The 12,214-nt window shown below is 43.1% G+C and overlaps 1 protein-coding gene across 1 annotated transcript; it reads left to right on the top strand.

Annotated features, from left to right (window-relative positions):
• Positions 1-928: 928 nt before the first annotated feature.
• LOC125483462 (neuropeptides capa receptor-like) lies at positions 929-1,720 on the top strand (the record flags this gene model as incomplete). The annotated part of the gene is made up of 1 exon (XM_048598665.1): positions 929-1,720. A coding segment is annotated over exon 1 (792 nt), but the record flags the coding sequence as incomplete, so codon positions are not given.
• Positions 1,721-12,214: the final 10,494 nt, after the last annotated feature.

Genomic DNA, 12,214 nt, shown 5'->3' with positions numbered 1-12,214 from the left:
ATGGACTTTTTCTGAACTTGGGAATTGTCTGGAACATTATCTGGAACATTTCACAAGTGACATCATTCAGAAAATTCTAGAAGTGGCATTCTCTGGAACATTCCATAACGGACATACTCCAAAACGTTCTATAACAGACATTGACTGCAACATTCCATAGTCCTCATTCTCTGGAGCATTCTGTAACTGAAATTCATCTGAACTTTTCACAACCGACATTCTCTAGAGCATTCTATAACTGACAGTCTCCGGAACGTTTTATAATGGACATTTCTCTGTAACATTCTATAACTGAAATTTTTTTTGAATGGCCGGGCGACAGTTAATTGAACAAAAGAAAATATCCCGAGGGAAGGGATCCTGTTCCAGAGAGAAGGAGATACTGTTTTGAAGTCCCATCGGGTAGTTAAAAAGGTGAATAACGTTTTCCCTGCCTTTACATTTCTTCATTACAGAGGATCGACTACAACATAGACTAAACGACAGAAATTTCCAATCTCCACTTGTCTTCAAGGAAATGGGAGAGAATCCTTCAGGACGGCGACATTTTCACCCTCTGTATTAGGAACTGTAAAAGAGTGACCTGTGTCTGCTCTCGAGTGATCGAGTGTGTCCGAATATTCTAGAAGCCATCTGTGCTTATGGATGTGTGTTTGGGGAGGGAGTGATTCTTCTGTGTTACGTCATATTTTTGGAATTAATTCAGAACTTCCCATTTGTTATTTCAGTTCCAATTACATCAACAAATCTGAATACGGTGACGCATTTGAAATTCTCGCTCTGTCTTCAATCAAACTAGCAACTTTATCTCCAGACTCTTTTTAAAATTTGTTTGTTTACCTTCCTCACAGCCAACGTAGTGACGATCTTTGTCCTGCTTTGTAAAGATTGTGGATTGTCTCGATGTGTCAGTCGATATCTGGTGGCCATGGCCGTGGCGGATCTACTGGTCATTATACTCGACCTGATATTGAGACACATTCCCATTGTTTATTATGAAAAATTTTATTTCTTGTATCCCATTCCCGTGTGTAATATCCACGCCGTCCTGCTTTATACAGCCACTGATTGTTCTGTCTGGTTTACCGTCTCTTTCACCTTTGATCGATTTGTGGCCATTTGTTGCCAGAAGCTGAAAAGTAAATATTGCAGTGAGAAAACGGCGGCTGTGCTTCTGGGAACAGTGACTGTGCTGAGCTGTTCAAAGAACATTTTCTGGTATTTTATGCTCACAGCTCGCTATCGGCTGGGGGACCACCCCTGTTATTGTTATGTAACAATCGCTGTTCGTTACTCTATTGTCTGGGTCACAATGGAGTTCATCCATTACATGCTAACCCCGGCTCTCCCATTTCTCCTGATTCTGCTCCTCAATGTTTTCACAGTCAGACACATTTTAGTGACCAGCAGAGCCCGCAGGGGACTCCGAGCTCACACCAATAAGGACTTTCAGTGTGACACAGAAATGCAGAATCGAAAAAAGTCTATTATTTTACTGTTTATGATCTCGGCCAATTTCATCCTGTTATGGTCAACGATAATGGTGTATTCTGTATGGAACCGGATGCGGTATTTGGGGTATAACTCTGTGTCTCTAGGTACTTTTGTGCGGGAATTAGGTTTCATGCTGCAGTTGCTCAGTTGCTGTACAAACACTGCGATTTATGCGGTGACCCAGGCTAAGTTCAGACAGCAGCTCAAGAATGTGCTGAAATATCCCTTTACCCAAATTCATCAATCAATCAAGTTCAGTCATTAATCAATCTAACCAGACGTTTAATCATTTCAAGACAAATGTTCAGCAATGAAGCAGTCTGTCGCTTTGTTAACAGATTGAGGGTGGTGCTGGTTTTTGCAGGGGGTTACAGGGGGACATTTCATTGTTTCTCTAAAGTCAAGGGCCAGTGAGAAGCGACACCATTCCACTGACTGAACCTGTAACTTCAATTTGTAAATAATAAAAATGTTCTTTTAAAAGTACCGATTAGCAGAGCTTTCTAATCGTTTAGTCTTTGTGCTGCAGAAGCTGACCAAGAGAGACACAGACTTGGCCCTAAGTTCTGGTCCTTAGGGAAGGACAGGGGAATGGGACCAGGCTCAGGAGTTGGTTTTAAATTACTCTGTCCTTGTTTTCACCTCTGGATCTGGACTCAGCGGAATTAATCTCTATCCCTTGTTCCCTCTCTCTCTATGTCTCCCTCCCACCCTCACAATGTTCCACTATTTCATTTCTCCTACAATCTCCCTCCCATTTTCTCACTTTTTTACTGTCTCTCCCTTCTTCTCTTTCACTCTGTCTCCCTTGCACTCTCCCTACCTTCCAATCTCCCTCTCTTCCAGTCCTGTCACATTCTCCATGCCTCTTTTCCGCTTATCTTCGCTTACCTTCTGCTGCTAGGGCAACACTGTGGAGTGGGGCCAAGCCCGTTGCTGTGGCAGAAGAGCGGGGGTTTGCTTCTACAGGCCGTTGTTAGGGAATAGAGTGTGAGTGGAGTCAAAGCCTGCTCTAAGTGGAAGAGAGTGGTGTAGCAGTGTCTTGCTAGGTTGAAAGACCATTGTCTGTTGATACAGAACAGAGAGTGGGTAAGTTCACAAGCCATTGCTATGGAAATAAAGTGGAAGTGGGGGGCTCAGGCAATTGTTAAGGCAACAGAATAGGTTCGAACATCAGAATATTGTTCGGGAATAGAGACCCTGTTGGACCACCGGCCATTACTGAGGGAAAGGTGAGGAAGTGGAAAAATATTGCTAGAGGAACAGTGTGTGCATGGGACTATAGTCCATTGCTCGGGGAATAGTGTAGGAGTAGTGCAGCAAGCTCTGTCTGGGGGAAGAGAGTGGGTGTAGGATTCCTAGATGTTATTAGGGGAACAGAGTGGGGGATGTGAACACATCCAGTTGCGAGGGGAACAGGGTGGGGATGAGACCACAGCTGAAAACGTAGTAGGTGCAGGACCACAGACCATTTCTAGGCCGAACACAACAATTGGTGAGGCCACAGACCGCTGTGGGAGAACAGAATGTGGGTACAGCTAAACCTGTTGTTAAATGAAAAGAGTGGTCGTGGTGCAGTAACCAGTTGCTAGGGGAACAGAGTCGGGGGGGAAGAACATACTGTTGCGAGCGAAAATTTGGGATAAAGTTTAGAAGCTCGGGGAATCTGAATCGTTGTTGGAACACTGACCATTGCTAAAAGAAAAGTAAGCGAGTGAGACCACTGGTCGATTACAGAGGAACAGAGTTGTGCGGTACAAAGGACATTGCCAAGGCAGCAGGTTGGTTCGGGGCCACTGTCTGTTACGAAGGAACAGAGTGTGGATGGTCTCACAGGCCCTTGCCAGGGGATCGTAGTGATGGTGGAGACGCAGACCGTTGCTAAGGGAACAGAGTGTGTGTGGGACCACTGGCTGTTGCTAGGGGAATGCATGAGGGTGAGGCAATACCACATTTCTAGCAGAACAATGTGGGTGTGGACCACAGGATATTACTAAGGGAAAAGAATGAGTGTGGGACAAGTGGGTGTTGTTAAGTATTCGAAGTGGGTTCATAACCACTGGCAATTGGTAGACGAAAAGAATGCAGAATAAATTCACACGCAATTGTTCGGGGAACAGAGTGGGGACAGGTCCACAGGCCGTTTCTAGGGATCATAGTGGTTGGGGGGCCACAGGCCATTGTTAGGGAGTCTGTGTGTGAGGCACCAGTCCATTGCTAGGGGAGCAGTCTTGGGGGAAAGCAGCAAGCTGTTGCTAGTCGAACAGAATAACTGTGGGACTGCAGTACATTACTAGGGGAACTGAGAGAGTTTGTTATGACACTGAGGAACACAGTACAAATGTGTTATGGACCACCCAAGAGACCCTCGAAATATTTTAAGAAGGTAGACTAGACCCTAACATTTTCTTATTTTAAAGGCAAATGTGAATTGCTGTGTTCCAAATGTGATGCTACCCGTCAAACTACTCAACATCAAGCAAAAATGTAATTTATTTAGTGGCTACAGTTAAAATGCAAAGAAAAGAAGGAAGAATTTAGATTAACTTAACGCTACTGAAAATCTTAGCCAAATACTGGATACAGCAAATATTACTAACTTTTCTAGTATAGTAGCATCCTATAAACACAGCCCTTTGCAAACAGAAACATTCAGGCACAGATTTTCTCATGCATACAGGAAGAAAAAACATCCAGAGAAAATTCAAACAGAGTAGAAGCCAGGACACATTTACCGAAGTTTCTAACTCTGTTGAGGCCCCAATAGCTTCTGATGTTACTGAAAAACCAAAACCAATAAATCCTGATCTATGACAGCTGACCACACCCATTGATGCAGTTTAAAAACAATCCCAAAGCCTCCCAAACTGTTTATTCAAGTGGTCTTGGTAGACTCCTCTGTGCCTCTGCCTTACAACCTCTCAAAGTAAAGCAGAACTAAATAACTTCTTAAAGCCTAAGCATTGTCACACCCCCTTCTTAAAAAAGAACAATCATGTACAAAGATGACTTCATTTTTAAAATCTTCAGTCTTCCTCTATTCGTACACAACAATACATATGCAATGCGTTGTCTCCAAGCATGCAAAGACTCAATACTGCCGTCTAATTCAGTCCGTTTATTCCCACCAATGAACGTCTCCGTCTTTCTTCATCTAAGTCATGACAATGCATCAGCAATTATATTTTCTCGTCCTGCTACGTGTATAATTTTCAAATTGAATGGCTGCAATAACAAGCTCCACATAAACAGTCTGGATTTTTTGTCCTTAAATTCCACCAAAAACTTTAATTGGTTATGATCAAGAGATACACATGTCTCAGATACATTACTGTCAATGTAAATGTTGAAATGTTGCAGCGACAACAATAAGCTCAAGGTTTCCTTTTCAATTGAGGAATATTTCCATTGATGATTATTTAATTTTCTGGAAAAAAATACCACATAGGCATTTCTATCTTCTTGTCATCTTTTTTTGTCCGAGTAGAGCAACGACACACACATCACTTGCATCAATAGCCACTTTGAATGGCTTTGCAAAATTAGTTGTGGCTAACACTGGGGCAGCGTTAACACAGTTTTCAGACTGTCAAACGCCTTCTGACAGGCCGCCGCCCTCTGAAATTTTCTGCTCTTCTTCAATAAGTCATCTGTGTAACACACTGCTAAAATTCAGCACGAATTTCTGATAATATCCAATCAATCTCTATAAACCATAGTACTGGTCTCTTTGTTGATAGTATTGGGCAACTCACCAATAACCTTTGTTTCAACATCCCATGGGGCCATTTGTCCATCTCCAATAACATAGCCAGGAATGTGCCTTTGACTTTTTCAATCTCACTCTTAGCCAGGTTCATCACCAAATCTCCGATCATAGTCAATTGAACAATTCCGGTACATGCTGTAAATGTTCCTTCCATGTGTGACTAAAAATCACCAGGTCGTCGATGTCCACCACACAGTTGAATAATGCAGAAGATGACTTTATTGGTTATTCTTTGAAATGTGGCTAGCGCATTTTTCATGTCAAATGTCCTGAATTTAAATTGGTACAGTCCATTCAGTGTAACAAAAGCCGAAATACACTTTGCTTGTTCGGATAATTGTACCTGCCTGCCAGTACCCTCTGAGTAAGTTCAATTTAGGAATGGCACCATTACTGCGGGTGAGCTTCAGTCGCTGCAACTCACTTCGACTATCTTGTCTTTGAGCATGTGTTCAATCCCTTTTTGTGCTAACTTTAGAGATTTACATTGATAAGACCTTTGCTTAATTGGAACAGCATTTCCTATTCTACATCATGCGTAATTAGATTAGTACTTCCAAGTTTATTCCACATATCTCCCCATGCGAAAGTAATTACTCTTTCAGGTCATTTCGCTTTTCTTTTGGGAGGTAACTCAACATTTATTTTACCAATTCCTGAGAACTTCCTCATTGTCCAATTTAATTTTGGGAATGTCTATTTCAGAATCCTCTGAACTTGGTTCCTCACTCTGTGTTGTAACCGGTAATGCATTCTCCTTTTGCTTTCCTTCCCTATCAGAATACCCTCTGAGAATATTCACATGAGATACTCTGTTAGATTTCTTTCTGCCTGTTGTTCTTATCAAATAATTCGCCTCACTCAATCTCCTTTCGATTTAATAAGGTCCACAAAACCTTACTTTTAAATGTTCGGGTACAACTGCAAGTTACACTAACGCTTTATCTCTTTTGAAATTGTAACTTCTTGTCTGCTTCCTGTTTCATCACATGATGTTCTATGTTTAAACATTGTCCAGCGAGCTCACCCGCTCTATTTAATCTTTTCACAAAACTTAACAAAACGAATAAAAACAGACTGAATTTGGTAGCTTCATTTGGTGCATCCCTAATTTTGATAAGTATAAATCGAGGTCCTTTATTCCACTCCTTGACAAAAGCCCTCAGCATGGTCTTTAAAGTTTGACGCCCCTGTTCTGACGCTCCCTGCGGTTCTGATTAGTGCGTAGTAGATTTGAATTGTTTTATTCCTAAGCTATCCATAACCTCCATGAATAACGTTGATATAAAACTCGACACTTTATCTGATTATATCTGTGTGTGTAGTCCGTATTTCACGAAAAATTTCAATAACTCATCTACAATCCGTTTAGATGTGATACTGCATAATGGTACAGCCTCTGGAAATTTAGTGGACACGTCCATTACTTTCAACAAGTACTGATTCCCACGTTTTGTTTTAGGTATGGCTACTATGCAATGTTGCTCAAATGCGGGAGTGAATATTAAAGATGGCGATTTTATCGCTGCCTAAGATTTTCTAATTATTATGACATGTCCAGCAAAATTTAACTACATCCTCATGCAGTACAGGCCTGTCAAAATGTTTTTTTTTGTATTTTGGCTTAGTTTTCCTTACTCCCATATGACCTCCTATTGGTAATTCATGTGCTACCCACAATTCCTCCATTCTATAACCCCCCGATAATACAACTAGATGAACTTCTGCCGGTTTCTCATCCGCCTGAATATGTGATGGTCTACATTTCCGCATCAATATGTCATATTTAGGACAGTAACGTTTGGGATGCACTCAGATTCTTCTTCTATGTATACTTTTTGATACAACTGCTTCAGTTTTTCATGATTCTGTTGTGATTCATTGAATTTCTCTGTACGAAAAATATACACTTTGTCGTCAACCTGTTCTTGTGTTTTATTCTCTCAACCATTTGTTCAAACGTGGTCTCGGGTAATTGTACTTCAAATTCCTTATGTTTATACTTTGATTCCTCTTGCTTCAACCGAGGGCTTTGTGAATTTATTAACTCACAGTCAGGAAAAATCCCAGGATGTACTTCCTGTAATATCTCAGTTGCCTGATTTTTGACTGGCGTTTCAATAACAATAGGCATCACTCCCACCTGTGATCCAGCTGTGTCATTGTCATGGAGAAACTGTAATCGTGGAACCGAGAGTTTCTCTAGTATTCCTACCATCACTTCTCCACATTTCACCAGGCATTTCAACCTGACTTTATGTAATGGAGCACTTCTCCTCTCACCGTGAAATCCACACATAGCCACTTTATCTGTCACTACAACAGATAAAGGTGATGGTAGAAGGTTGTTTTTCAGACTGGAGGTTTGTGACCAGCGGTATTCCATAAAGATCAGTGTTGGGTCCGCTGCTTTCCATCGTATATATAAATGATTTGGATATGAACACAGGGTGTATGGTTAGTAAGTTTGCAAATGAAAACAAAATTGATGGTGTAGTGGACAGTGAAGAAAGTTACCTCAGAGGACAAAGGGGCCTTGATCAGATGGGCCAATGGGTCGGGGAGTGGCAGATGATGTTTAATTGAGATAAAAGCACCTGAATGAGTGTATGAATCGGAAGGGCTTAGAGGGATAATGGCCAAGTACTGGCAAATGGGGTTAGATTAATTTAGGGTATCTGGTCGGCATGGACGACGTGGACTGAAGGCTTTATTTCCGCGCTGTACATCTCTGCGACACGACAGTTGCTAAACCTCAGTTAAATTGATGACTTGCAGGGGCACAGATGTAGGCCTATGTGGCGCAATAGGTTCGTGCATTCGACTGTTAACCAGAAAATTGGTCGTTCGAAACCACCCAGAAGCGAAGGCCTCATTCGCTTCAAGCCCAATCACAGTTCTCAGCAAGGATTGTGGATGCAGGAAACTACCTCGTGTTTCGAGCGCATCCAAAAACAAGACAGCTCTTAATACACAAAACTGACAAGGCAAGCACATTCACAAACACACCATGCAATGAATGCTTCCTAAAAAACACCTCGAGTTGCCCGGGTCACGAAAGACTCACTGCTCCTCCAAGTACACTGGAGGTTCAGGCCAACGCCACATACCAGAGTAGCTAAGAATGGCCCACGAAAAGTGGAAGCGAGCAATCGCAGTCTCGATTAGATTAGGTTTCTCTGCAGTCCAACAAGGTGGGAGCACCGAGCACCCCAATGATTGCAATGTATCAAGAAAATGACTCATTAGTTCCCTTCTCAAGGAAGGAAATTAGAGAAATTCCACTTCTCAGTCACCACACTCCCGCCCCGCCAGCTTTTTTTACGAATGCAGAATTCTTGTTTCACACAAGCAGCGAAGGAGCGATCTCCGTTCACTTTCAGCGAATAGGGTGAACAACGCAGCTTGCCTGGAACATGAAGTAGCAGCGCAGCCTGCAAGTTCTTGCTATCATGCTGGGGGCATTCCGCATGTGATAACTAGTGCACCATGGATACACGCCATGGGCGCTGACCCGATGGAGGTTTTGTGCTGTCGCACATCAAAGATTGCTTTGGGCGAAACAAAGAGAAGTTATATCGCAGCTCATCCCTTCCAAGCTTCGGTACAACAGGTGGCAGTGGCGGAATTCGAAACAGTGCCTGCTCAGAGGCTGGAGCCTAAATCCAGCGCCTTAGATCGCTCGGCCATGCTACCAGACCACAGCGAGTTGGCTCAAGTATGACATCTTCCAATGCTGCTCCTGCACACAACGAAAGCGAAGGCAGCAGGAAATGCTTGGAGGAACCCCATCCTCCTCGTCCATTTTCTTAGCTGCTCGGTAATGCCCGGCTACAATATCAGTTTCACGCCAGATGCCGATAGGCCTTCAATCAAAACAAATATCAACGCAAAGCTGAACGCATCTTGTGAGATTCGGGTGAGCAACAAATGTAATGTGCCTTTATGAAAGTATGCTTCGATAAAGAACACATGGCTGCACCACATTTCCGGGTTCACCCAGATCAATTCTGTCACATACTGAAAACTCACGGTGTTTTCCCTCTGTTACGGAGAACAAAGATTTTATCACGCGGTGACAAAAGAAGATAAATTTCCGTGTGAATTGAATAGCATTCAGGGAGACTTCACTGATGTTTTCCGCGGAATCCTCTCAATCAGTTAATTCTGGTTCAGCTCCATTTGACGTGGAGCCGTCCAGGAAGTGGCAATTATCATTCTGTGACTCTGAACAGTTTTATTGGTGGAGGATTGGAGTCGGGGTGGCCCCTTTGAAATATCATTTAATGTACTAGCGGCTGCACCTACAAGCTGATCTCTGGGACTTTAAGGAAAACGAAGACAGTTCTCACTCAGAAACTGGAAACCGATATCTGAACAAAAGCAGCTCGAGGGTAACCATGTTTTGGGCCGCGACGCTGCCTAAAGAATGAAAGGCTGGGCTTCACCGCCGAACGTGAGTTGGTAAGAAGCAAAGACACCCAGCGAGGGGCTCGAACCCACAACCCTGAGGTTAAGAGTCTTACGTTGTACTGACTGAACTAGCAAGTCTCATGCAGCTCCATTTTACATTAGTCTTCCATTTTACATTGAGCCAAATCCACCTGTAACCTCATTTCAAGGTGCTGAAGATGATCCACCTAGAAAATTTCAAGTTTCCAGTTCATTCCTCTCAATCACAAATGATATCATTTACATCTTCCACTTCTCAGCATTTTCTCCTTCAGAGCATTGTAATCCATTTTAAGCGCTTGTTCCAGGATTTAACATTGAAGATTCATACTTTAATGTCAGTGCCCTCATCACTTAGCTGTCCATGTGACTCTCAGTCAGTCTGTGAGATGGCCAATCTGCTTCAAAAAACCCAATCATTTCTGTTACAGACTGCGTGAAATGCGCCTCTGTCTGCCGAGTATCACTCAACAGTTTCAGGACTTTGTTTGTTCAGTACATCAGCAACTTCTGCCGCTCCGCATCTGGCGTGTGGATTTTCACAGTTTGGTAAAAGAAGATACGAAGGTCAAGAAGAATTTCCTGCAGCCGTTCTCAAATGTAAAAGGATTTTCGCGCCTTTCTCACAAGGGAAGAACCGTTCATAAGGAGCAGGTTTCCACTAGTTGTATCAGCTGAGGTTCCCAAGTGCAGCTCAAAGAAAGTTTCACTCACTTGGAGATTGTGTCAATGCTGCTCTGAGGTTTATTGAGCGGGATATAATCTCCCTGTGTTTTGCTGAGCCTGTGCTCGGTGCATTGGGAGGTTGGGCCCCAACTGGAGGATCTTGACTTCCAGGGATGGGCGGGAAGCGGCTGATTGAAGCTGCAGTAGCCGCTTTCTGCTGGCAGCGGGGAATTGGAGAATGCAGGGTCATATCCTACTGCTCGTCCCTGTCTTACTCCGTGTGGAGCTGGGGAGGAGCGAATCATTGATGGATTTGTTTGATTCCAATCTCTTCATAGACTTCTATGCATCAAATGTAGGTACATAACCGGTTTAATTTTTGATCATTTTGTTGAGAATAGCTGCATTCAAAGCTGTATGGCTGAGGTCTGATTAGACATCAGTGGAGCTAACAAAGTTTTGAAGCTATCTGCTGAAGGCACATCCCGATTGACAATCTTCTGTGTTAAAAGAAACGTCAATGGTTAGAAAAAACAGAAGACCCCCTGTTCCTGGATAATCTCGAAACACTAATCTTTCCTCTCAATAACCAAATGCCCTGACCAATTGCACCACAGAAACTGCTGGCGCCAAGCTCTGCAAAAGCTCCTAAAGCAGGAAGTCAACTTGTTGTGCGGCTGAATCTCTGTTTTCAGAACCAGTCTCCAGTTGATGTGTGATAGCAAGAACTGCAGAAAGGGTATCCTTGGAGGAGACTTCACAGTTGGTTTTAAGTCACTCGGAGATAGCAAGAACTGCAGATGTCCTGATGACCTGTCCTGAAGAAGGTTCCCGACCTGAAACATTGACTCTCCTGCTCCTCTCATGCTGCCTGACCTGCTGTGTTCCTCCAGCTGGATCCTGTATTGACTTCAGTTCATGTGTAATGCTTACATGCAGCAAAGTTATGGTGTTAACATCGACATGAGCAACAGTGGTGACATTCACAGGGGAAACAACCAGCAAAGATAATCACCATCACTGCTTCATTTCAATGGCCCCTTTGTGAGGCTATGAATTTTACTGGCAAAGAAAACACATTTGTTGCCAGAAGGCTGCTTCAGCGTCGTCTCATTTTCTGCTGGATTCATCCTGAAGCTCATTTCCGCAATTCCACGAGAAGTTCCACTTCTGCTTCTCTTCTTCTTCTATTCTCACTCCTTCATTCCCAGTTTGGTCGGAATAACGAGAAGAGGTAGAATAAACAGCAAACTGAGCGGGCAATGTTGTGGTAATGGTGCAGACATCACGAGCTGATCACCTTCATTCTCTGCTCTCATCATTCATTCACTTTACACCAACAGTAAAGACATCGCTAGAATCTTATAATTGTGGTGGAACTGTTTCTTTTCTGGTGGATTAGGAATTCTATTTATAATTCTTAAGATTCACAATCTTTTGAGAGAAGAAATGTCTCCTTACCTCAGTCCTAAGTGACAGGCACATTATCCGGGGAATGTGAACACAGTTCTCGACGCAGCAGCTAGGAAGAAAAAGATCTCAGCACGCCCGCTCTCAAATTGTCTCCGAATTTCAGACTTTTCAAAGAGCAGAAATGGGAAATGAGGGATATGGGCAGAGAAAGAGTTAGAAAATGTGAAAGAGGTTGAGGTAGATACACAGTGACAAAGAGAGACACACATGGAGGTAGACAGTGAAAGAACTAATAATCCATTCGACATGGCATGGAACTGACAGAAAGGAAAAGAAGAAGGCAACATTTAAGAAGATCGGGACAACAAGGTGCAGGGCTGGATGAACACAGCAGGCCAAGCAGCATCATAGGAGCAGAGA

The sequence above is a fragment of the Rhincodon typus genome, chromosome 7, assembly GCF_021869965.1.
Source record: "Rhincodon typus isolate 14 chromosome 7, sRhiTyp1.1, whole genome shotgun sequence".
Taxonomy (NCBI): domain Eukaryota; kingdom Metazoa; phylum Chordata; class Chondrichthyes; order Orectolobiformes; family Rhincodontidae; genus Rhincodon; species Rhincodon typus.
Note: the sequence above shows the minus strand (reverse complement) of the source record. Positions and strands in the feature narration are given on the sequence as shown.